At 42.1% G+C, this 27,559-nt stretch overlaps 1 protein-coding gene across 3 annotated transcripts in view; it reads right to left on the bottom strand.

Annotated features, from left to right (window-relative positions):
- Positions 1 to 3,274: 3,274 nt before the first annotated feature.
- The window catches only part of CAPZB (capping actin protein of muscle Z-line subunit beta), a 73,356-nt gene continuing 49,071 nt past the window's right edge, over positions 3,275 to 27,559 (bottom strand). For 2 of the 3 annotated variants that reach the window (XM_033921300.1, XM_033921301.1), the window contains exons 5-10: positions 16,797 to 16,938; positions 16,200 to 16,316; positions 11,209 to 11,274; positions 9,083 to 9,159; positions 6,748 to 6,860; positions 3,278 to 4,097 (exon numbers count right to left, since the gene is read on the bottom strand). In XM_033921300.1, the coding sequence (XP_033777191.1) occupies positions 6,758 to 6,860; positions 9,083 to 9,159; positions 11,209 to 11,274; positions 16,200 to 16,316; positions 16,797 to 16,938 (505 nt within the window). In that variant the 3' untranslated portion in view covers positions 3,278 to 4,097; positions 6,748 to 6,757. Of the gene's footprint in view, positions 4,098 to 6,747; positions 6,861 to 9,082; positions 9,160 to 11,208; positions 11,275 to 16,199; positions 16,317 to 16,796; positions 16,939 to 27,559 lie in introns of all 3 variants that reach the window. The other variant, XM_033921302.1, reaches the window with a different exon arrangement.

Consider the following 27,559-nt stretch of genomic DNA (forward strand, 5'->3'; position numbering starts at 1 on the left):
TCAAATTTCCATTTAAATATTCCACTAACATATGGCATTGTGTAATTTAGCTTTGTAATTGGTTATCAATAATTAGATAATATTGCAATATGCTCCATCTGGGAAAAGAGAAAATTCATACCATAGAGCAGGGGTAGGGAACTTCGGTCCTTGAGAGCCGTATTCCAGTTGGGTTTCAGGATTTCCCCAATGAATATGCATTGAAAGCAGTACATGCATATAGATCTCATGCATATTCATTGGGGAAATCCTGAAAACCCGACCAAATACTGCTCTCGAGGACCGGAGTTCCCTACCCCTGCCAAAGAGACACAAAACCCAGTGGCATAGTAAGGGAGATAGCCCCCCCCCCCCCCATTACCACATGTCCCTTCCCAGGTATCTTTTTAACGTTCCCGACGCAAGCAGAAACCCCAAACTGCTTCTTGTGCCGGTGCCAGCTCTTTCTTTGATTTCACTTTCTAGACCCGCATGTAAGAAGTGATGCTGGCATGAGCAGTAGGTTGGGGATGCTTAAAGAGGTATGGGGGAAATGGGGCACACATGGCAGGAAGGGGACACGGTGCCTCTCACCCTGGCTACGCCACTGACAAAACCTTTTCCTATTTTGTGCACCACCTGTCTGTTTTAGGATGAATTCTTGATAATATAAAAGACCTGGATAGTAAAACAATGGAAAAGCTATAAACAGGCAAACAAACTAACCATTCACTATACATACATCCAAATTGCAGAAGAAAAATCTTTCCATAGCCTGGATAAAAGCTAAGTAAAGATTAGGTTTTTACCTTGCCAATCTTTTTTCTTGTAAACAGCAATGGTAGTCTTGACCATCAGGTTGCGATGCTCCACCTCTTATCACGCTGGGATGAGCTCTACCCATACTGTTGGTACCAAAGCTTCTAGCAAGTCCTACTGTAAAGTGCAGAAAGGATGCCCACTCCCTCCCACTGGCAGTAAAACAGCAGGGATGCCCACTCATTCGCCAGACACGCCCCCCCCCCCAGCATCTCCTCTCCCTTTCCCCCTCAAAAAAGGCAGGAGGGATGCCTACTCCATCCTGCCACCGGAGGTACCCTGAAACCCCATCCTCAGATACCCCCCGTACCTTATTACAGAAGTTGAAGAGGGAGGGAAGCTTAGTCTGTCCTGCTCATAAGCCTACCAGATCAAAATGATGGGCCTTTCCCTTTCTGGTGCATCATATGATGCATGGGAAGGGGCCTAAGGCCCTGATTGGTTCAGATGCCCTTAGGCAGGGGTGTCAAAGTCCCTCCTCGAGGGCTGCAATCCAGTCGGGTTATCAGGATTTCCCCAATGAATATGCATGAGATCTATTTGCATGCACTGCTTTCATTGTATGCTAATAGATCTCATGCATATTCATTGGGGAAATCCTGAAAACCCGACTGGATTGTGGCCCTTGAGGAGGGACTTTGACACCTCTGCCCTTAGACATCTGAGCAAATAATAGCCTTAGGCTCCTAGCTCTGTATCACGGGATACAAGGGGGAGGAGTCTAAGGCCCTGCTTGGCATGACTGAGCCAATCAGGCCCTTAGACTCCTCCCCCTTATATCTAAGAAGGGGCCTTAGGCATCTGAGCCAATCAGGGACTTAGGCCCTTCCCTGTGTATCACAAGATGCACCAGAGAAGGAAAGGCCCACCATTGTGATCTGGCAGGCCTACGAGTGGGACAGACTTGAGCTTCCCTCCTGCTCCAACTTCTCTAAAAAGGTACCGGGGGTGGGGGATGGGTTTGGATAATGGGGTATCGGGGACTTCTGGTGGCATGAGGGAGTAGACATCATGCCGTTTCACTCCTGAGGGGATCGGCATGGCAGGAGGGAGGGGGCACCCTTCCTGTCTTTTTTGTGTCACCGGGGGGAGGGAGATATTGTGCGAGTATAATACAGCATCTGTGCCCCTGCCTCTCAGCTGTTCAGGCTTCCCCCCGCTGGCTCTGCGCATGTGTGAGAGTTGCTTTCACAGCGATCCATCAGATCAGACAGTCGGAATAAGGTAAACATCTGCGTGAATCATTTGCAAGCAAACTTTTTAGTGTATCAGCTCTTTCTGAATCGGCCAAAAAATCAGATCAGTGCAGACCCACATGGTCTTACCAATCCTCTTAGTGCATCTAGGCCTGAGTCAACCCTAAAATGCCCCTGGATGCCTAAGTGCCTCCCCCCTCCTTGTGGGTCAGTGGCTTGTCCTCTGATCCCATTAAAAAGAAATCCTGTGGGTTTTCCTAATAAGTTCCATAAAATGATTGCAACCATTATTATAGTGGCCTGATTGGTGTTGGCAGCAGTGTGGAGGCAAGTGGTCATTACAACGCGATCACATGTGTTACTCCCTTGGTCTTCCATATGTCCCAAGTTAACTGCTCTGAAACATCGTAGATTGGGAGCGTTCTTGACCCTTTGAAAACCTTATATCACCTGGCATGAATCTCAGGGAACCCATGACTGAATACAGGATTTTTTTTGTTGTATTAGCTAAGCCCCCAGGGAAAAAGGGAGGTGACTTTTGGGATTGTTCTAGTTTTTTTAATTATGAGTCTGTGTGCATTGTATCAAAGAACTATGATACAACAGTTGTATTACTGGCTATTCTTTTTTTTTCAATAAAAGATTTTTTTAAAATCCCAGGGCACCAATTACGTCCCCTGCGCCTCGAAGTGCACCTTTAAAGTCAGAAACAATCCTCATTCCTGCCATCCTAAATAATGCTTCTTCAAAGGTTCAATTTGAGAGTTCTGGGGTTAGTCAGAAGGGTTTTGTTGGGTGGTTGTTTTGTTTTTTTTTGGGGGGGGGGATGATATTTAGGCTCCAGGTGTATTTTTGGTGCAATCAGGGCAAGTCAGAGACAAAGGGGTAGGCCACTGGGCCTTCAGGGATATTTTGGGGCCAGGGTGGAGGTAAACCGCTACACTAAAGTGCTGCAGTTTCCTGCCCTAAAAGGCTCTTTTTTTGTAATGATATGATAGCCAACAGAATTTCCAGGAGTGCTGTGTAAAAGGTTTGCACTATGTCAAGGAGAATTGCCGAGGCCTGTAGTAGACAGCATTATAGCTGATAGGGACAGTCTGGGCCTCACATCACATCATCTACACAAGGTGCATCAGCAGCCAAGTGTTGAGAGCAAGTCATAAACATAAGCCAAGAAAACGGAAGCTGAAAACATCACAGATGCACAAAGACTTGAACTGAAGACAAACCACACCTCTTTTTTCTCTTCCCAAAGATGAAATAAAACATGACAGACCAGGTGGTTCACTGCTTCCCAGTTTCTTTTATTACTTTTTTTTTTAATACCATTTTATTTTTAGTATATGGAGGTTCAAGTAGATGCTGATTTCAGTATAAGCTTTACAAAATAAGAACAAAACCAAATATCCCCAAAGCCCCACCATTGCATTCTCTAAAAATCTCCAGAAACGCACTGTGCGACCAAGGCTGAGGCGGGCATAGCGCCAGGCGGATCATCAATGAAAAAGATCATTTGTATAATACAATTGCTGGGATCTATCTCCCCCCGCATCCCATCATTCCTCCCACGACCCCATGAAATAACTTTTTGCCCCATCCCACTTCTCTTTCACACCACACTAATAATAATTTTTCTTTTACATTTTTTACACCAATGTAGCAAAAAGGAGGTGGGCAGGGAAGGAAAGAGACAGACAGACAAATGAACACATATTTTATGACACTAACTGGATGTTGGGATGAGGTGGAGAAGGCAAAACAGAGTATGTGATGTCCACCATGGCATGGCATAAAGTGACGGCAGAGACTGAAAAAGTTTCTACAATTTTATTAATAGGACTCAATGGCAATGGATGGATAACCTGATGCAGACTCTGACATTTCATTTCAATTCATTCAACTTATTTATGGACTGTCATGACAAAAAGGCAACTGAGAAGGGGGGGGGGTGAGAAATAAAGTCTAAGAAATTAGAATGAGTGCATGGCATGTCTTCAATTTGAATGGAAACCATTTTAACTCTGCTGCTTTCTCTTCAAGGCTTCCACCAGGTCATTTTTAAGAGCGTCTTGTTTTGATTTGTCTGCAAACGTCTGAACGGACCTGTGGAAGAAAGGAAGGTGAAAAAATGACAGCAATTAGAAGTAATGCATTGAAAGACAGGATCCCCTTCGGCCAGAGAAACAAATTCCAAACATCTGACAAAGCATCTTGACAGGAATGTGCATGTGGGGAGAATGTGGTGGTTACTTCATTCCTGGTGAAGAAATATACCAGGAAAAATGTGTAAGCAGTGAAACATGACAGGTTGTGAACTAGAAGTGGACATATAGATAACCTATGTTATGACCTTATACTCCCTTTCCGGAGAGGAACGAATACAATTCATCTCCCCTAATTGGTATTATCAATACCAATCACTAATTTACTGAAATGCTCTCAGTATTTTTCCTGGTTGGCATACCAAAAAGGTGGGGCAACTGTCCTGTAAGAAGGAGGGACACTTGCTTGACCAGGCATGTTATCAGGTTCTCTTTGGGATCATACTGCCATAAGTATCCTAGGCACATGCCTACTCAGTGAAAATTCATTCCCTTTGCCTCAGAGATGATTCTGAATGGGCAAAAGGCAAGGGATCTCTCTCAGGAAGCACGAGGCAAAGGAAAATGGATGGGCAGCAGAAGGCATTACGTGACTGACAATGTATTTGACTGTTCAGCACTGCTGCCTCTTCTGATACCTCAGGTACAAACTCTCTGAGGAGAGGGAAATACTTACCTGAATGTAACACACCTTGAGCTATGACTGAAAAAATGTGAGAGCTAAATCCTGAAATCCCATCCCATCAGCCATAATAAGTTAGAAAGGACAGAAATTACCATATTTTTTCACTCCATAAGGCACACTTTTCCCCCATAAGTGGGAGGAAATGTCTGTGTGTCTTATGGAGTGTATAATAATTTCCCCCCCCCCCCCGGCCGTACCTTTAAATTCTGATGGTCCAGCTGGACAGCTGCTTCTTCATATCTTGCAGCCAACAGCTCACAAGGCAGGAGCGAGCTTTTGCTGCTCCAGCCTGGCCCCACGCCTCTCCCTGAATGGCTGTCATCAGTTCTTGCAAGTCCCTTAAGAACTGATGGCAGCCATTCAGAGAGCAGTACGGGGCCAGGCTGGAGTGTGGAAAGTTCGCTCTGCCTTGTGCGCCGCTGGCCGCAAGATATGAGGAGGCAGCCGTCCAGCGAGGGAGGGGCAGGAGCGTGGAAAGCTCGCTCTTGCCGATACACTGCTGGACCACCAGAATTTAAAGGTACCAGGGGGAGGGGGGCTGGGACTGCCTACCACTTAGGCCTGCCCTATACCACTAGACCTGCCCTGTACCCTGTCCTGGCCTACCACTAAACCACCAGAGGGAGGACAGGGTAAAGGATAAGGTGGGGGGACAGGGTGCATAGCCTGGCAGGGATGGGCTGGGTGCAGAGCCTGGTAGGGAAGGGGGACAGGGTGCAGAGCCTGGCAAGGAGTGTGGGGTTGGGTGCAGAGCCTGGCAGGGAGTGAGGGGGCTGGGTGCATAGCCTGGCATATTTTATTAAATATATTAGTACACAATTTGGTTCAGAATGTTTTTTTTCTTGTTTTCTTCCTGTTATGGTTATAGTGTGAAAAATACTGTACTTACACTGTGAGCCAATTAGGGACAGAGAAGTCCCTGTATGTAATATATAAAGTACTCTGGTTGTACTACAAAGAGGAGGCAGATGAAGAATCTAATAAAGAAATTTCAGAGCAAGATAAAGATCTAACTGAAATGACCTTGAAAGAAAGTCAAAGAGTCATCATCATCTCAGGCTGGTTTCCAAAATTATGCCACCAATATGGCAAAAAACCCCAAAACGCCCAACCAACCAAATGAAAAGAAAATACACACAATCAAGAAGGAACAGCTTACATTCTGGACAGAGGAAACATGAAAAATAATCCTCACTAAAGTGCACAGGAACTGGAGCCATAAAGAAACCTGCCCCAGTGTGAAATTCGTACCTCAGACGTGGTCAGTAGCTAATGCAGGTAGGCAATGCAGGTTGCAACTTTCTACTTTGTGCTGATTCAACCATTTTTCTACATTTATCGCTGAAGCGCGAGAGAAAAGACACCCTCTGTATGAACAAACGGTACTCTGTTGCTAGACAAGAGCAAAACCTCCCGAGCTCTTAAGTGTGGGAAGGCTCCATAGAAAATCCCCTGGGAGATTCGATATTCCATGTCTGCAACAGCTTTTGTACAAAGACCAAATTATACTTGTAATACTGCCCAAGCATTCAGACACTGCAAAAATACCATTGTAATGTCAGACCTTTGCACATTCTCAAAGTGCAAGCAGCTGGCATCACATCTAAAGACTTCTTTAGGATGCAGACCTGAGTGAAATGAAAATCCAACTCTAGCTGGCAAGGTTCTTCAGGAGTCAAAGATTTTAATGCATCATGCAGGATCAAATCTACTTCCAGCTCATCAACAACACACATGCAACTCCCTGTCTCTGGATTGAATGGCTTGGACCCCATCCCAATTCCCAGTGCTCAAGATGCCTGCAGAAACTAGTGAACATTAGGGGTTAGTTCTGGCTTAAACACAACAGTAAAACATAAGGCAAAATGCAATGGCTTCATGCAGCAATCAGGAATCCCTTCCCACCCTTGGTCTTAGTGAGTTCTGGTTTAGCATGGGGATCTCACAACTCTCAGGCAGTGGGTACCTTGGCTGGATTAATTATCGGGTTGAATGTAGATCTGCCGTTGAGTCAGGACTTGAGAAAGTTCCCTCTGCAGCTGTTTATATTTTTGGTTGTCGGGGATAGCATCAATTGATCTACAGAAAGTAGTTTAGAAGTGAGAGAAGCACAGAAGAGAACAAAACGAACCCAGACATACAGATCTCTGGTGTCCAGATATTTTCCCTCAGGTGGGTGCTGGATTCAAGAAACCACTGCAAAGGAAGCACTGGCACACCTCCCACGATGAGACTAGAGAGCTTAAACATACGAGCCAGAGAAAAGACGTGAGCTCATTTGCCTTCATGTGGTGGGAAGGATCTTGAGTGGGTGAAAGATATAATTACACGGTTTGGTTTCTGCTTCTACAGTATTATCCCCACATCAGTACAATGTATCGGTTCTTAGTGGAATGTGTTCTATGCCCACAAATCGGTTTAACCCTACCTGGAACCTGGTGCCAGTTTCACACTTTGCCATAGGAGCCAGTGGGGACTGAGAACCCCTAATACTAAGAAGGTTCCTTCACTGTGTATTGTGTTTGGCATCCCTAAATATTTTGAAAGAAGACAACTGCTGCACTGCAACGCTGCGTTTACACCAGGCTATCAGAAAGCAAAAGTAAGGAAGCGCGGAGGGCGTGGGTACACCACAGTCTATTTCTAAACCAGTGGTCATTATCTATTACTGATGCATCTTGGAGCCCAATAAAAGCTGTCTAAATTGGCGGGTACTTTTATTTTTTTCTCATATGCGAGATGTATCAATGTTTTCATGATAAACTCTGCGTGCTGGAATGCTAATTACTGTATGAACATTAGAGCTTCAGGGATGGCTGAAGAGTTAACACTCTCTTCCCTTCTCCAGTAATAATCACAGATCTGAGATGCAAGCGGACTCTTCCCTACCAGTTGTGTTATTAATCCATTTTGCTCAGTGAATCACAGGGCTCTGCTTCTGTTTGCCCTGTTGTCACTTGCAGGCTAAGAACCCAGAAAACAATTTAGCCTATGAATACAATTGTCCATTAAAGAAGAGTGACATTAATAGTATATTTTAAGGTGAGCTTTTGTTTAAATTATTTTAAGAAGGGAGGGAGGGAGGGGGATATATATTTTTGTTCTAGATGACATGGTAAAGATTTTCAAGTGTTATATTGAAATTATAATGGATGTATTTCTGTACACTTGTATGATTTAAAATGAATAAAGAATTTTAAAAAAAGAAGAGTGAATCTGAGGTAACATGCTCTTCATAAGCAGGTAGACTCTCTTTAGATCTACCGCACTGACATTATGAATAAGAAACAATTCCTGAGAAAAGAAAGCAAGAGAAAAAGGGATGTAGGGTGGAGGTGTGGATACTGTGGACCTTGCCAGGTACAACCGAGGTGTGAGGCATGTGAGAAGAACTGGACACTGCGGTCCTCGCTGTACTGAGAAGGTGGACAAACATTGCACACTGTGGACCTTTCACTGGAGGAACAACATGGCAGACCTTTATGGTGAGGGACAGAGTCCATAGACATTACTATAGGGAGAATGGACAGGTTCTGCAGAGCAGAGGTTCTCCACCCAGTGTTTAGTTTTTGGGATTTCTACAATGAATCTGCATTCACTACCTCCACTGTCTCAGGCATGGCCATCATAGGTACTCTGAGAACCTGTGCTCTAGAGGGAAGTACAGATGCTGCAGATATTTTATGAGTTGTATAAAGACAAAAAGGAAATAAACTGTGCACATGAACCGGGAATTAGTGAGTCTTGATGATGAAATCCCGGTTGATGTGCAGATCTTTTATGCCAAGGGCTCAGGTGCAGACTTTTGCCTCTTCAAAACTGACTACGGCTGAGCCAATCAAATTGCATACAAAGTGAGTGCAGCCAGGGTGACAAAAGGTAGGTAGGTGCTATGTTACTGATACCTAGTGCTGGGTCACCATTATGAAAACACAATATTAACAGCAGGAGTGTCATTATGGAATAAATTGACAGGACCATTAAGAGCACTTTTGAATTTATAAAAGTGTAAGGAAGTACTGAAAACTACTTTGTTTATGAAAGCTTTCAAATGACTGGATAGTAATATTTTGATGGAGGCAATGAGAATTTTGTATGTTTTAACATTCTGATTGTGTGTTGTGAGCCGCTTAGGTATAAATTGTTTTTAATAAAGCCTAAAATTAGATATGTGTGTTATAAAAATGTTCATCCTAAAATGCAAGCAATTAATTGTTCTGAAATTTCCCCTGTAAAGCGGGAGATCAGTGATGGTAATCAATTGAGACATGAAAAGGGGCTCAGACAACCTGCCACATTACCTCAGTCCATTAACAATGTCCTTGGTTTTCCCAAAATAGATCTCGTTGAGTGTGCTTCGGATCTTATTTTCCATATCCTGGGATGGAAAAAAAAGAGATGGAATAAATTTCAGCCCTTCTGGGTCTCTGCTGATGAATTAGTCCTGCTCGGGTTTCCACAGCATGGAGAAAGGTCTCCGTCAAGAGGAATTATGATGGAAACCCTTGTACTTCAGGATCTAGGCACAAAGCCCCTTCTTGCCATTTTTTGTGCACTCCGACTTTCCTGCTCAGGGTCTAATTGATACGCTGTACGCAAGTAAGGCTACTACACCATATAACTATAACCACTCAGAAGGTTTTTACCCTTGGTGAAGAAAGTTGGGATGGTCCAAACCCAGCCTCATACACCATTCCATAACGACCTCCACTTGTTTCTCTTGCTCTTCTGAAGAGAGAGCGGCATCATCTCTTCCTACAAAATTACATTACTCCGTGACTCAAATACTTGACCTGTCTCTCCTGAACCTGAAACTCTGCTGTGAAGGTAGGTTCTAGGAAAATACACAAGCAATGCCCTTCACCCCACCATCTCGTGTCTGTTTTGATTAGATTGTAAGCTCTATTGAGCAGGGATTGTGTCTTACATGTTTAATGTATGAAGCACTGCATACGTCCAATTTCGATTAAACCTTCCAAACATCTAAAAGAGACTCTAAACCTGCAAATGATTTTTAATTGCTGCCACTCCACTGGCCTACAGAGACTTGCAGCACCAGGACTTTCCAACTGGATGTTTCTGCCAATCTCCTTCAATTTCGTCACAATTTCTTTAGAAACACTGATCTTCTAAGCCAGGGATCTCAAAGTCCCTCCTTGAGGGCCGTATTCCAGTCGGGTTTTCAGGATTTCCCCAATGAATATGCATTGAAAGCAGTGCATGCACATAGATCTCATGCATATTCATTGGGGAAATCCTGAGAACCCAACTGGATTGCGGCCCTCAAGGAGGGACTTTGAGAACCCTGTTCTAAGCCATGCCCTCAGTTGCAGTTATGATATTCTCTACATCAAACAAGGAAATATGTCCAGTTTGAGGAACTTCCAACCTAGGAGGCTCAGGAGTGTCCAGGACCTTTTATGATCTGTAATTTAACTTGTACACTCACTCTCTCTCTATCTATATGATGTGGTTCCTCTGGTTATTATAAGCTGCTTTTACCTTTGATTGCATTTTATGTTTTATGCTTTGCTACCTGCCTCAGGTCTTTAGTATATAAATAAGCTTACTTTAAACAGTCTCTCCTGTACACACTCAGTTTTAATTAAAATTTTGAACAGGGGAAACAACTGGTCTGTGCACATTTGAAAAGTAACACCACTGGTGTGGATTGAGCAAGACATCTACTTTCCTCTGACGGTCTCCTCCTTTAGCCTTGACCTAAGTCATCGTTCTCAGCATAATACATTTTATATATTTCTACAAGTTTGATAATGCTGCCTTATATGAGGTTCAGCTAAAGATCTGCCCAGCACCACCCCTGATCCATGACTGGACTGGCAAATCAAGGGCAACTTTCCAAGTAGAACAAAAATGAAGGGCCTGATATTCAAAATGTTTCAATCAGCTGTGAAGGGGGTGTTTTGTGGGCAGAGTTACAATTTAACCGGTAAGGTAAAAACCTAAGAGTTGCCATACTAGGACTGACCACCTAAAACACAATCCTATCTTTATGCATTTCTTCATTTTATTTATTTCGATTTCTATCCTGTTCTCCCAGAAGCTCAGAACAGCTTACAAATTGACATTCGCAATCGTTTGAAGACAGACTAGTCATGACAACAAATAGGTTACAACAGACAATAACAGAGCTTATTCTAGAGACCATAGTTGGTTAAGTGCCCAAATGTCACTTTTCACCAGCTCCCAATATCCAGAAATGGCCCAGCACTGAATTTTCAGGCTTAACACCAGCAGTGGTCAGCACAACACTGATTGCACCAGCTGCATATGAAGCCTGAAAAGTCTTAATGCATTTGTGTCTTTCACTGAATTTACTGTCTTTGCTTTGGTGGATTTGTTCAGTGCCTCACTCTCTCTGAATTTTCCGAGGCATACTGGATGTTGGGTGCCCAGGGATACCTACCTCTACTAGTCTTCCAATATTGGCTATGTGTGGCGAAGAATCACTCACGGTCTCATCCTTCTCCATCTAAAGAAACAAAAAAAAGGAGAGACTACATTAAGGAGGTTATACTGCAATCTAGCATCAGAAGGAAATGAAATCATGGTTCATTCTATTAACCACTACTCTACTAGCAGGGCCAATATACTGTGACAGAAATAGCAGCAAAACTGCACTCACAATATGAATAACACACAATACTTATATTGAAATATACAATAGAACTCCTATTAACTGTATATTATGTGTGTTAACCTGTAACCTGTTCTGAGCTCGTTGGGGAGAACAGGATAAAAACCCAAACAAACAAATAAATATTCTCTGCAGAAAAACTCAAAACCCCCTTCCTCTTTGTTCTACAGAATGACAAGGCAACTAAGGAGAAATTAGGTTCTTACCTGCTAATTTTCTTTCTTTTAATCCCTCCAGACTGGCACAGGACAGATGGGTTTACGCTCCTCTGCCAGCAGGTGGAGACTGAAACACATTGACATTTGGCAGTAGTACAAGCGGACTGTGCAGTCCCATCTACAATCAGTCTGACAGGAACTAACTAAGAACTAAAGGACCTGGAACTATTAACATACCAACTCCACTCTCATATGGAGAAGACAAAGAAGTTGTCTGGATTGGACAGGGAGACGCTTTTGGATACTGACTAGAACAAGAACCTTCAAGGTGTCCCCACAGTTCACCAGCTAAGCCAGATGAACTAAACGCCACTGCTCTTACTATACTCCCCAAAAAACCAAGGCAAGATACCACAGAAAAAAGTACTCTTCACGAAAAACACCGAACAAAACGACAGGGCAGGGTCTGTGCCGGTCACATCCACCGCTTGTTGGGATCATAATGAGCACTTTTTCAGCCTCTTTAAAGTGCTCATTGTAAACAGCTAGGGAGGAAAAAGTAAGTGCCGGTTAGCAAAAAAATCAGGATTTTTTGAGCAGACCCCACAGGCTCTCAAAGCTGTAGCCTTTGCCTGAACTGTGGCAAGGCATAGAGTTGAGGCACCTCTAATCAAAATTTGGGGAGATGGGGGGAAAATGAGGGGAGAGACTCATCCGCCTGAGTGTGGCACCCAAAAGGTTGGACGGACCCCAAAAGGGTCCCCCAAGCTCTCTCCGGCCAACAAAAACAGGGACAAAGAGGCCACTAATCAGATCCAATAGGTCTTAACTAACCAGAGGAAAGACTGCACAGGCTTACCACCTCCACCTGCTGGAGAATGAGAACAGACTGACTGTAGATGGGACTGTACAGCCCACTTGTACTATTGCCAAAAGTCAATGTGTTCTCAGTCTTCATCTGCTGGCAGAGAAGCGTAAACTCATCCGTTCTGAGCAGGTCTGGAGGGATGATAAAGAAATATGGAACTTAAGGGCAATGGAGTTGGATTCTAAAACTCATAAGAAGTTCCCGAATAGAGAATGACCATGCACTGAAAATCTCTTACCAAATAATGAGATGTGAATGTATGGACTGAACTCCATTTTGCAGATCTGCAATTTCTATCCCAGAGGCTGATGAGTCATGCATCTAATATACCACCTTTTCTATGGCACAACTAAAGCAGTTTACACACTATACAGATACTCAAGTGAGCTACCAATGCAGCCAACTGGCTGTGAAGTCACCAAGGCAGGTTTAGGAAGCCCTGCTAATAAGCAGTATCACACAGAGGGGATTTATTCACAGTTCTCCATCACATTGAGCTTAATGCTTTCCATGCCCCCTACTTCTGAGCTACTCACAGAAAGACTGCTGACCTTTCTGTACTTGATATCAGTAGAGACCATGAAACACAGAAGCATGATGGCAGAAAAAAGCCATTTGTATGATTCCGCCACTGCCAGCATGCATTCTCCATTCAGTTCTTCCTATATGCAATCTACCAGCCATCTAGTCAACGTTTTTCTCTGTGGCAGCAGATTGCAGCAGCAATCTATCTGATTTTCCCCACTCATAATGCAAAGTTTGTCTTACTTTTCCTGCCCCAAATGGAGAAAAAAAAATGTGGGTAATATACCTACCATATAACAGATATGATGCAGTGGAAGAATCAATGTTCCTTTAAAGTTAACATTATTCTAAAAACAAAGGAAGTCTTCCTTTTCCCTTCATCATTAGCATTACACTTTTATTACAAGTTTTGATTTACAAAGCTGTTTTTTTATATCATGTCATCAAAACACTTCAGATTCCTGTCTCTGAGAAGCCAAGACTGCAAACTCTTGGCAGACTCATTGAGCCCCACCAGGAACATGGACCACTGCCCTTATTTAGGGAAGCTTGCCAATAGCGGATGTGAGTCTTGAGATACTTCATCTATCCTGGCCTGCACAACCTTCACTCTGGTTGCGTTGAATGTTGTCCAGACATGGCTCCACAGGGCAATGTCAAAGATCTCATTTTTTGTATATAACTACAAAAACAAGTCTCCTCCCAGTGACACTTTATGCATTTTGAAAATAAAAAAATCAAGCACAGAAGGTTCTAATTCTAAATACTGCTAGCATTATTCAAAGATGCTGTGATGAGGTTATTATACTATAAGAGGCATCCATTAATGAAATGGATCATTGGAACAGACTCCCACTCCAGGTGATGAAGGCCAGCAGTGTGACGGATTTTAAGAGAAAATGGGATACTCACGTGGGATCTTTAAGGGAGTAAATTCAGGGGAGGGGATACTTGGAATGGGCAGACTATGTTAGTCTTGGCTGCCAACTTATATCAGATACCAGTCTCCAGATTAATGTATCTTATATGAATATGATCTGCTATTAAAATGATAGAAGCTCAGAGAGGAAATGTAAATGTAAACGAGATTCAGTGGTGGAGACCCAGGGAGGAGCTTAGACAGTCATTCCCATCAGGCTATTATTTTGCTTGGCAGGAAATAGGACCAGGCTATGGACAGCGTCAAACTCTGGTGCTTGTTTACTGCACAGCTGGGACTTGAATCATTAGGAAAAGTTTGTGATTAAATATTTTCTTTGGTCACTATAAACCAGGCATAACTAAAATAAGCATAAGACAAATGTCACAAAGTAATGAGCAGAACTCTGTCCAGATGTGAATGGCAATACTGACTATAGAAGTGGTTATTTCCACATATGCAAAGCATTAAATGGTTGAAGGCAAGACTGATGGGGGCTTCCCAAACCTGTTCTGGAGACCACACAACTAGTCATGTTATCAATAATCATGTATAAAGTGAATCTGCACATAGAAGGTCAAAAATACATGCTAATTATTTCAACTCCAAAACAAAAATATATAGATGGACTCGAGTATAAAGCAATGCATCAACCCAAAAAAACAATCTCACCTTATCAACACACTCAGTTTGAAGGAAAAAGCTTCAGTTAAGAACATAAGAAGTGCCGCTGCTGGGTCAGACCAGTGGTTCTTCGTGCCCAGCAGTCCGTAGGTCAAAGACCAGTGCCCTGAGTCTAGCCTTACCTGTGTACGTTCTGGTTCAGCAGGAACTTGTCTAACTGTGAAGACCAAGGTTTTGTTTTTTGTTGTTGTAGAAATTAGCTCTACTTAAGAACGTCCATCACGGGCATAAAAAAAACCCCTTCAAACCTTCTTTTTTTTAAATCTTTATTCATTTTCAAAAATTACAACAAGTGTACAACAATCATTCATAAATATCTTAATTAATCACTTGACATCCTTATTTGTAATATTCCAAATAGATAATTATATAAGAAACCCACCCCTCCCACCCATATACTAATAAATAACAATTATCAATTATTATCCTTCATAATCCCACCCCCCTTTATCTTGTCCAATATTTAGGAGTTTAAGACGTCTGATCATCAGAATAAATCGCCAATGGCCCCCAAATCTTTTTAAACTTATTATAATTGCCTTGTTGCAGAACAAATACCCTTTCCATTTTATAAATATGACACGCTGAATTCCACCAAAAAGTATAATTCAATTTAGTATAATCTTTCCAAATCCCTGTAATCTGTTGAATGGCAACCCCTGTTAAAATTAATAAAAGTTTATTATTATTCGCTGAAATTTGGCCTTCAAACCTTCTTTAATGTTTAAACTTTTAATAAGTACAACACCTGCTTGATAGTCATATAGTGCTGAGTCACACTCCACTTTGTCTTACACAGCTTATCTATGTTGCATTAGTGGCTGTAAATGTCACAAAACGAAGGCCACCATTGAGGGATCTTGAATTGGTGTTTGAAAAGCACAGATAAGCTATATAAGCATTATGTATTTAAAGATTTTATGTACCACAGTGGAGTGTAAGACATAGTACTATATGGCTATCAAGCAGGTGTTGGATTTATTAAGAGTTTAAACATTAAAGAAGGTTTTTTTTTAATGCCTGTGATAGATGTTTTTAAGTAGAGCTAATTTCTACAAAAAAAACAAAAACAAAACACCTCGGTCTTTACAGTTAGAGGATTTCTCGGTAACATCTGAGGCTTTTTCCTTCATACCATATAAAAACTGAGTGTGTTGATCTAAGGCGATATTCACTGGAGATTAGTTTGTTTGGTTGATATATTGCGAATTAATTCATACATATCAGTCCCAAAGAACTGTTGCCCAGAGTATCCCCAGACTTGGTCTATATTCCATCGGGAATCTATGCATATGACATTCCTAGAGTATACTACTTGTAGTTACTGAATCAGTCCACATGTTTGCACTGTCTGCTGAAGACAGAGAATACTGAGAAGCTGAAGGCAGCGGCAGCCCCCTATAAAGGAAATGAAGTCAACTCTGAGCTTTTTTTTCTCTGTCTCCATTTACTGGCAGGGAAGCATAACCCTTTCTGCGCTGATAAGGAAGCAAATTTATCTCATGTATATTCGTGGATATCCTGAACAATTTTCCATCTTCACTGGATAATGGGCAAAAAAAAAAAAAAAAAAGCAGGCTTACTCAGAAGCATGTTAGTGTTATACCTGTCTAGTGAGGCTGCCTCCAAGATTCATGGTACCTGATCCAGTCTTGTTGGTCTGCAGCCAGAGCATTACTGTGGACGTTAGCTTGTAATGTGCAGTGCGACCACTTGACTTTTCCTGAAACAGAGACAAAATCAACCAAATAAAGAAAAACCATGATGGGTCGAGAGTAGAAGCTATTGTATTCACAGTAGGGAGAGTTAAAAAATGCAATTTATGTCTCCAAAAACAAAGGTGGGGGTGTGTTTAAAATATTCCCTCAAAGCAGTGGAGCACCCCCCCCCCCGAATACCGACTCCCTATTTTTTGCCTAAGAACTGCCTGTCTGTTTTGTGTTTTTTTTTTTCTAATGAAGAACATGCAGGCACAGAATGAAGTCTTTCTTTCAGTCCCTTTGGGAGCATACTTTTGATTAGCACTCTGACTTATCTTTCTCCAAATTGCTTCGGGGTATTTTCCAGCTAAGAACAGCTTGAGCTGTAAGCACTTTCTTCTGAACACACTGGGCGGCATTGTCTGGGAGAACACCTGTGCTTGGTTTAGGCTCAACATAGACCACGCCATTTCTTGGTTCATGAGTGCTGCTGACTATCTTACCTGGACTTCCACAACATGGATCGAGTCCCAGCAGCCTTTAATTTTCTTTGAACCATCACCAGCTTTCTTGATCAGTATAACCCCCGCAAAGCCATGGTCCAAATCCCAAAGGTACACAGAAGATACCCCCCCTTCAAAGTACCTGCAAGACAGCACACATGGACATTAATGACAGAGAATAAAGCCCACTGAGGGGATGGGAGACTTCATATTTATCTATTTTTAACTATGATTAAAACAAATGAAAAAAGACAGGTACAAAATATTGCTATTCCTACCCAGTGAGGCGATGAACAAAGCACAGCAGGGCACCATCTGACTTAAATTAAGCTCAGCAGAGCAGCCACAAATGCTGCCAAGAGAGCAGGGAGATGGCAGATGAGCACTCCATACTGCCCTAGCACATTTCAGAATTTTCCGTTTTCAGCTAGTTAAGCAACATTTAAAAAGGCACATATGAGTGGATATGAACAGCAACTGTGTTTCATGTATCTTTTGAAATTTGCATGTATGGCAATCCATGCACTAAGCACATGTATTGCTTGTGTGCAGTCTCTAGGCATTAAGAACAGGATAAATTAAACCTTGTGCCCTCTTTGCGTGTCTCTCACGCTCCTCAAGACGATAGAAAAAGCTCTATGTACAGACTCATTCAACTCTTACTACCTGCCCCCCTCAATACTCTCGTCTTTTTGGGTCTCCGTACCGATCTTCAAAAGATTGTTCATTCACTTGAGTTTCTCTTGGATTACCCTTGCCACAATTGTATTCAACTCTGACCTCGCCATGATCCTACGTTATTTGTACTTATATCCTCACCTCTCATGTACGATCTTCTACTCAACTCGTTAACCGCATCGAACTTCACGTTGTATTGCGATATACAAATAAATTTTTATGTTATGTATATGTCAAGTGATGTGCTCTAAGGGTGCTACGATGCACAAAGCTGTAGTTCACTACTTCTAACATTTGGGATGCACCCAAAACTTTGGAGTACACAATTGAGTGTTAGTCATCTTACATTCTTCTTGATGCCTTGCTATTCTCAAGCAATATTGACTGGCTCTGCTTCCTCGCCACCCCAAGGTGTTTTGCCAGGGAGCAATCCTTCGTTGATCTAAGGTCTGGAAGGAGAACTTTCATTGATGCTGAAAGGGGCTCCAATTCCTTCCCTGGACCTGAGCACACCATATACAGCTAAGGTTTAAAATTATAAGTATCCATTTTCATTCTATTTTGTTGTTTGGATTTAAAGTGACAAGAGAAATGGGACATAAAAAAAGGCTTACATAAATTCACTGCACTGGGAGCTTTGAGTTGCTAAAGGAAAATCATCTCTTGGAAACATGAAAATTGATGACAAAGAGCTTACGGCCCATCTCGTCGCCCATTTTCATCACTTGCTAAAATACTGCAAGGACTTCCTTAAATTCCATTATACTCTTTGGTCCAAGCACCACCTCCACTTTCCACCTCATTCCTTATGAGCAGCAGAATTTAGGTGGAAAATGCCAAGAACTCAGACTGTCTCTGGCTAATCCAAGTGCTTTGAACTAGTCTTTGGCAGTATATCTGCAGTATTAGAGAAGAACCAGAAACTCACATATTTAATGCTGAAATTCTCTCCCATAAAACAATCATAGTCTGTTGTTCACATTGAAATCTTGCATGCTTCATTTCCTACTAAAGGAAATATTAGAACAACCAAGATCTAAGGTCCTGGATCTGTGTAAGCTAATCAATCTCTCGTGGACTTCTAGCTGCTTGCTAAGGTGCCTTTCTGTACAACACCCATTGATTACCGGGGTCTCGGCTTATACAGTGTTCCCCTGTGAATTTGCGGTTCGTGGACTCGCTCATTTGCGGTCTGCTCCAACTGCGAGTGATTTTCTTCAGCTGCCGGTGCTCCAGCCGCCTTCTCCTGCCTTCCCTGCCTTTTGACAGGCGGTTTTTAGAAATTTGCGAGGGAGAGTACTGTATTTGGGTCAGCACCCACCTGCCCTCTCCCGGACCTGTTGCAGGACTCCGTTGGGCCTGCTGTAAGACCTGGTGGTCCAGCGTGGGTCGGGACAGGAGGAATCCCACCTGCCTCCTGTCCCAGCCAACTGTTACAACTTTTATCTCCCTTGCGCCTCCCCTGCGAACCGTTAAAATCCCCGGTGGTCCAGCGGTGGCCTGGGACAGGAGAGATCCCACCCACCTCCTGTTCCGGCCGACTGTTAAAACTTTTTACCCACCCTCCTGCCTCCCCTTTGTACCTTTAAAATCCCCAGTGGTCCAGCTGTGAACCAGAGCAGGAGCAGGTATTATTTTTGACTCGCTACTATGTGCAGGAAGAAAAAAAAAAAATAGATCTGCACTGTATTTTGGCAACTGACATTTGCCGGTTTTGGACCTTCAGAATTCCTGTGGTAAAGAGGTGGGCTGCAGACCTCGTCAAATTCATATCTTCTAAGCATTATATTGTTGAATGCTTGATAGAATAGAGCCATGCTTCGGGCTTTTATCTCAGCACCTCCATTCCGCTTCTTTGAAGTGTCATCCTTGTTTTTGGGCCCAGCATCCCGTTTCCAACTTAGGCCAACCTACACCACTTGAGCCAGTTCATTCCTTCTCTATAGCTCACATTCACATCCATGCTGTTAATGACCACAAATGGACCTGTCCTCCAGAAACTTGTCTAAACTTCTAAAAACCACCTTTCAATTATAGAAGTCCAATATGCTCTTTCACTTACCTTTTCAATGCACTTTTGATACCATTAATTACAACAGTAGGATGTGCTAAATATGGAAGAGGCAATTACTGCTCAGTTGTAAAATTCCCAAGGGAAGCCCAATGGCTAGAACCTTAGACCCCCCTCCCCTTAGACCCCCCCAAACCGTCCCCTTTCTATATGTCAGGTTGTTAGCTAGCAGAACCTAGCACTGAAGTAACTACCTTCAAATATGGCAACCATAAGTCTCTCAACTCAAAACCACAAAACCCCTGAGAGCCATTATAAAGAAATGATGTTTTTCTACCAAAATCAAGGGTCCACCACCAAAAAAAAATAAACAGTTGCTTTCATCACAAAGTCCACTGTCCCTTGGGACTCGCAAGGAAAACACCAAGAACAACCAAACTCAAATTTTAGGTCGATCAAGTTGGACAAAGATATAATGACCAAGACTCTTTTAGACCTTGCCCCCATTCAATGCTTCCCCACACCCCCAAATTTCCCTGTTCCTTAATAACTCTGTATGCATATGTTCCAAAGCAAAGGAGAGAGAAGCGAACGCAAAGTTCTTATCTACAGGCCTTTGATCCTAGCACTATAAAACAAGGGTCAAGAAAAAGCAACAATTTTAATGTGGTTCACATCGATAGACTTTTGCATAAGAGACTTTAAAGGGCATTTGAAGAATGTGCTAAAATTGTACTGGAGACCACATAAAATCTAGCAAAGAGGATTCTGCCAGAACTAACATCATACACATGGAAATATTCTGGCTTCCCTTTGTATACTTAATGACTCAAATAGTATTAATAAAGCTTCAAATCCCAAAATGCTATTTGAAATGTACTCTGCCACTGCCAGGCTCTGAATCTTTCCACATTAGGGAAGTCATTTGCCCAGGTGCAGGCTGGGATGGATGGGAACCCAGCAACTACTGCTTTGTGTACTGCAGAGCTGAGTCAAAGTTTGCATGTTTCCTGCACTTCTGGAGATTAGCAGGGGATGGATTTACAAAACGTTAAAAAAAAAAACTGTTGAGATCTGGATCTTGACTGTGACGTAATGGTCTAAAAATGTTACGTGGAGTTTGTGCTACTGATGCTGAAAGTTTGAAGGCATATTGTCATGAGATGTAGAAGATAATGATCTTACTTAAGTCTGAATGTTTTACTCTTTTGCCCCAGTTTCCTCCTGCTTCATTACTGCTTTTGGCCCAGTAAGAATCATAAGAACATAAGAACATAAGAAGCGCCATCTCCGGATCAGACCTTCGGTCCATCAAGTCCGGCGATCCGCACACGCGGAGGCCCTGCCAGGTATACACCTGGCTTATTTTATAGCCAACCATATCTTTATATGCCTCTCTCAAGGAGATATGCATCTAGTTTGCTTTTGAAGCCTAGGACTGTCGATTCTGCAATAATATCTCCTGGGAGAGTATTCCAGATGTCAACCACTCTCTGTGTGAAGCAGAACTTCCTGATATTAGTCCTGAACTTGTCCCCCCTTAGCTTCATTTCATGTCCTCTTGTCCGTGTCAAATTGGACAATGTAAATAATCTCTGCTCTATTTTGTCGATTCCTTTCAGTATTTTGAAGGTCTCGATCATATCCCCACGCAGTCTCCTCTTCTCAAGGGAGAACAATCCCAGTGTTTTAAGTCGATCCTCATATTCCAGTTTCTCCATACCCTTCACCAGTTTAGTCGCTCGTCTCTGCACCCTCTCCAGCAGTTTTATATCTTTCTTTAGGTAGGGAGACCAATGTTGGACACAGTATTCCAAGTGGGGTCTGACCATTGCCCTATAAAGCGGCATTATAACTTTCTCCGATCTACTTGAGATTCCTTTCTTTATCATGCCCAACATTCTATTTGCCTTCTTTGCCGCTGCCGCGCATTGTGCCGACGGCTTCAGGGTCCTATCTATCAGTACACCCAGATCCCTTTCTTGTTCACTTTTTCCCAGAGTTGCACCTGACATTCTGTACTCGTATTCCTTATTTTTACTGCCTAAATGCATTACCTTGCATTTCTCCACGTTGAACTTCATCTGCCATTTCTCCGCCCACTTTTCTAACCGACACAAATCTCTCTGGAGTTCCTCACTGTCCTCCTGCGATCTGATTGCCCGGCAAAGTTTTGTGTCGTCTGCAAACTTGATGATCTCACTGGATGTTCCGTTTTCCAGGTCATTGATATAAATATTAAAAAGGATCGGCCCAAGTACCGAGCCCTGGGGTACACCACTAGTCACTTTCTCCCAGTCGGAGAACTTCCCATTAATGCCCACTCTCTGCTTCCTGTTATCCAGCCATTTGCCTATCCATCTTTGTATATCTCCCTCTATGCCATGGCTTTGTAGTTTCCTGAGAAGTCTTTCGTGTGGGACTTTGTCAAATGCTTTCTGGAAGTCCAAGTATATTATGTCCACCGGCTTTCCACTATCAATTTGCTTGTTTACGGTCTCAAAGAATTGGAGTAAATTCGTCAAACACGATTTCGCTTTCCTGAATCCATGTTGACTGGATCAGACCAATGGTCCATCAAGCCCAGTAGCCTGTCCTCACGGTGGCCAATCCAGGTCATTAGTACCTGGCCAAAACCTAAGGAGTAGCAATATTCCATACTACCAATCCAGGGCAAGCAGTGACTTCCCTCATGTCTTTCTTAATAGCAGACTATGGACTTTTCCTCCAGGAACTTGTCCAAATCTTTCTTAAAACCAGCTACGCTATCCACTCTTACCACATCCTCTGACAATGTGTTCCAGAGCATTAAGGTTACAGTACTTACTACTTTTACCCCAGCTTGTCCATAGTCACCCCAAAACCCAAAGAAAACACCAGCTATTTTATAGTGAAAACTGATGCACCTTTTGAAGTATGTGCTTTTCCAATCCACTTATCGACTCAAAATTGTTGCCACTTTTTAAGTTTTACAAATCCCTATTCAATTTCTTGAATTGAAAGTCATTCTTGAATAAAGCAGGAAGTAAACCTCGTTCTGCACAAGGAAAAAAAAATTACTTCTCATTCTTCTTCCAACCACCATCATCAAAAATGAAATGAAAATACTTATAAGGTAAAAAACTGTTTGGATAGTACCTATGGCTGTTTTTCCAAACCACAAGTTAATTAGAAAATCCCATATCCTGTTTGTGTGCTTCAGGGAGGTATTTGGCAAAACACTGCTTTAGTCCAGGTGCTCAGATTTCCATGTTCATTTACAGTTAATTATGCTAATTTTAAATATATAATTTTATACTTGTTTCAGGTCTCGCTGTGTCTTGTCAGCTAGAACCGATGTTTCAGCCATCACGCTGTGCTTTCTTCAGGGAATGCTGTGAGGTCTTCAGGTCGTCTTTATAAAGCAGGTCCTCAAACCCGATTGATTGGGGCTTAGGTAAATGAGGCAGGAAAGTCCGTTGATCACCAATTTGAATTTTGGTGGGAAAATAAGTTGGTCTCTTTTTCCCATAGAATGGAAAAGTCTCTGGTGAGTTTAAAGATGTTCTCCCCGTGAAGCTCAGTTATATGTTCTTAGTGCAAAGCAATTTGATAAAAATTCTCCCCTTTTAGGGATCTTCACTGGTTACCAATAGATTTTAGGACATTTACGATTGCCTGTATGGCCTATAAATCCTTGCAGGCACAGAATCCAATAGCTATAAACAATTATTAACAGATTTTGCAGTTTACTTTCTTATCCATCCTTGAAAGGTGTTAAACTAAAGTGATATTATCATTTATCATTGAGATATCAAAGGTTTGCAATAGCTTCCTAATTCAAAGTAGAATGTCTGGGTCCTTTTTCATAACTTCTGAAAACTTACTTATTTGATACATAAGATTGTACAGCTCATATAATTAAGAGATTTCCTGTTGAAAGATATTATTCTCTTTGAATGTTAGATATTTTTTTTGCTGTTGTAATCCACGCTGAATCTTATGGAAAAAATGTGAAATATAAGAATCCTTAATTGTTTAAGAATGGTTGGACAGTACGGTCCTTAATTGAAGAATTTTCTGGATCATAAATTTCCTATTTCAGTCACTTCTTTGGTTTGGGGAGCTGGATAAATCTAACTGGATTTTGGTTCGTTATATATCTGGTAGATGATCACTTGAGATTCTTTTCCTGATTTTGTGAAGGTAGATTTAGCCTGATTTCTGTGTTCTGTCCCCATTAATAGGACTCCTTTTTTGACAAACAATACTTCCTATTTATTTTTGTTATTGGAAATATGTATAATGACTATTCTGTTTGTCAAATTTCCTTAGCAAGAAGTTAAATTTTATTGTATATTTGCTTAAAATTGCATAAATAAAAATTTTAAAACATAGCGAACCATGAATACTTCCCTTATCTAGCCATAAACTCTGTTGCTCCACATATCTGTTCTTCTGAACTTTGTGTTTTATTATTTTATGCAATTTTTCAGAAAAACTACATCTGACACCTAGAAATGGTCTTGTTTGATAGCACTGCTCTCTCCCACACATTAGAAAGGTAAGATCCGTGCGTTTGATGTCTCCCAGACATTAATGACTACAGACATAAAAAGATAAGTCACTTCCTGGAATGTCACTTCTCCCAGCACTTGATAAATAAAGAGAGTCATTTGAATGAAAGAATACGAGACAACCTTCTCTTTCTAAATCGGAGGAAGATCATAGAGCCTGGCTATGAGGTTGTTTCTGCTCTCCAAAGAATGATGGTGCTCCACATGATAGCACTTGCCGCAGACCTCACCATATACTAAAATAAGTCCCTAAACCCTTCTCCACCAAGACATTGTGGGAAGGCACCCACTGCTCCTGATCTCCTCCAAAAATCCACACTTAGATTTGTCTTCATTCTTAGCAGCAAACTGGTCTATCCTTACTACTAATTTTTTATAGACAAATTTGTAGCCCGCTCAGTTTACCATTCTTGGCATGTAACAAAACACGCACAACAAAAAGACTTAAAATAAAACATCTTCTTCAAATCTATCAACATCAAAAATGGACTCTCCGTGATATTCAACAGCTGTTTAGTTCTTCACCATAGGCTTTCTGGCAAAGTCAAGTTTTAAATAACAACTGGTTCCTTTCTGCTCTTAATGAAAAAGGTAACGCATTCTATAATTTAGGTCCAACTACTGAAAAAACAGAGGACCTGTAGTCCTCAAAGTTTTGTGGCAAGGAACTACAGTGATATTTTCACATTATTTCCTGTACCAGAAAATGACTTACATGTTTCTGCAAACAGGAAGTCAACTGTCCAACAAAACTATTTGCATGCAAGGTCCTGCGCTGAATGCCACAAGCCAGAGCTACAAAATGAGAGGAAAACAAACAGGCTCTATATTTGCCTTTCCTTGACACTAAGGAGCAAGAGGACAAAAGTAACAAGATGTCGGAAGGAATTTCCAGTACCACTTTCATAAACCTAATGAGGTCAGAATTGGTTACCGTAAATCACTTCACTTGGGATCAACAAGGCAACTTTGGCAAGGAAATGTTTCTGGGGCCTGTTTATTTTGGTGGTCTTGCTTGGGACTTATTTGCAAGAGTGTCTTTTTGAAGGGAATCTGATATTAAGTATTCCAACATAGTCACCAAGTCTTCTTGGGTTATTATGTACCAGAAAATACCTGCCCAGGAAGTTATAAAGACATGCAGAAAACAGCATAATTTGAACTACATTTGAACAAGCTCGACATCATAAACCTCCCCTTTCCCACACCAAAAGCAGTCTTTCAAACATCTGTCAACATACCAGCATGAAAACAGTAAATGAGAGATTGAGCTAGAGTTTAATTACTTAATATACCAAGTTAAAACAGCCAATAAGCTCCCTATCCTATATAATAAAGAGCTAGCCGCGCATGCGCACTCCTATTTGCGTGTTCTGTGCGGTGTAGGTCTGTGGCCGCAGGAGTGCACATGCGCGAGTCCCCAGCCTTGGCCGCGGCTTGAGGCGTATGCGCCAGTTAGCTGCATCGGGCGACAGGAGCGGCTCTGGCAGCGGATGGCGGGAGGAGGGCTCATGGTCCTGCCGCCGCTGCCGCTCCTGTTCACAGCGGCCTGCACGTCGCCGACTCACCCCCTCCCGCAACAACCGCTACCGCTTCTGTTCTTCCCCTCCCTCCAGTCACCGCTGCCATTCCTATTTAAAACAGCCTGCGAGGTTCGCGGCCGGCTGTAGCGAACCTCGCAGGCCGCTCTCCATATGGTAGCACGTTCCCTCTGACGCGATCGCGTCAGAGGGAACATGCTACTGAGGTTAACAGCGGCCTGCGAGGTTCGCTACAGCCGGCTGCGAACCTCGCAGGCCGTTTTAAATTTTTCCCTGTCCCCCTGAGTTTTGTCACTATCTCTGTTCCTGCGCCATTCCTGTAAGCTCTGTCTTAACCACACAAGCTTTGAACACTTATGATTTTAAAGTGTTTGAAGCTTGTAGAGATGAGGACAGAGCCTGCAGGAATGGGGCAGGGGGACAGGAAAAGAACTTGCGGGGACGGGATGGAAAAATGAGTTTCCGTGGGGACGGGGAAAAATTTGTCCCCCTGTCATTCTCTAATATTAAAGACACATGATACTGCCATATCCTGTCAATGTACTTCCTGATGGGTCCCCGACAACTGGTCTAATGACAATTGGTCTAAAATACACAACCATCCAATGGGACATTTGGTCTAAACAAAAGAGACAAGATACTGATGCAAAAATCAGTGTCATTTTGTAAGAAAAAACTACAGCAAGATACAGAAATGAGAGATTAGCACACAAACATAATGAAAGAAGTTTATAAAATTAACATACATATATGAGAGAAGAAAGTGTATATGAAAAAATTAAAAAGCATGAAAGTTTGTCAACGTCTGGCCCAAAAATATCTAAAAAAAAGAACAATTTAAATTAAATCATTAAATTATAGAGAGTGTATGTTTGGGCAGACTGGATGGACCATTCAGGTTTTCTTTATCTGCTGTCATTTACTATGTTACTATGTTCTTCTAAAAGCGCAGATTGTGGAAAATCCAGAATATTGTTAAGAAGCTCGCAAAGCAAAAGCCGACAGAAATACGGCTTCCTACATGATTTTTTTTTAGTAACTTAAAGGGAAATGCATAGAACTCTGGCACTGCAGGAAGCAGCACAGAAAAAACCCTTCCCAATGCTCAAATCTAACAGCATGCAAATTATATATGCGCTGTTAGCATTGAGCACTGGGAAGTTAAGGGTGAGGAATGTGCCTGGTGCGTGCACAGAAGAGTTTTGTAGTTAAGCACAGCTCTTGCACACATGCCCATGCAAACCAGGAAGTGAAGCGCACATCAACATTGTTCTTCTATGCCACTAAATAGCTTTTCCATTTTTTTTTTTCACTCGAAAGGCTAATATTTCAGTCCTTTCACTTTTGGTGGGAGCTTGCACAGGCTCCCTTCTGCTTCCAAATAAAGAAAGAATTGTGGGGAATCCTCTCTTCAAACACCCTAATGCCTGCTCCAGACTGGCATTACAGTCTTTCAGCAGTAAGGGTTGCCTTATTTTATGCGCTGTTCTCGTTAACACCCATTGGACTACATTTGCTTGCTATTTGCACTAACCTTTAAAATGCACGTTATCTCCCTTGCTAAAGCCCTCTGAGCATTCTGCGCTAATGTGGGCGCTAGTCTAGCTCTAAATTGCCTCTAGCACCTGTGTTTAGTTTTGAGCATTGATCCATTAATACATTCATTCATGACTGAAGTCTTTATTCTTCCACGTCAAACAGTTGTGATTTTGCATCTCATTCGGTTAAATTTTTACCTATTGTATTTTTTTTTATTTAATTATTTATGAACCACTTATATCCTAAGTGGTTTACATTCAGGTAAATTTATCATATTTTGCTATCTGTCCCAGTGGGCTCAAACTCTAGCTAGTGTACCTGTTCTTTTGCTTAGCTCGATTAGGTCTCCTCTTACTTTCTCCCCCTTTTCTCCTTACTTCCCCTCTCTACCCTTTTCCTTGTCAAGTCGCCTAGAGCCTGTTTAGGTTTGTGCAACTC

The sequence above is a fragment of the Geotrypetes seraphini genome, chromosome 15, assembly GCF_902459505.1.
Source record: "Geotrypetes seraphini chromosome 15, aGeoSer1.1, whole genome shotgun sequence".
Taxonomy (NCBI): domain Eukaryota; kingdom Metazoa; phylum Chordata; class Amphibia; order Gymnophiona; family Dermophiidae; genus Geotrypetes; species Geotrypetes seraphini.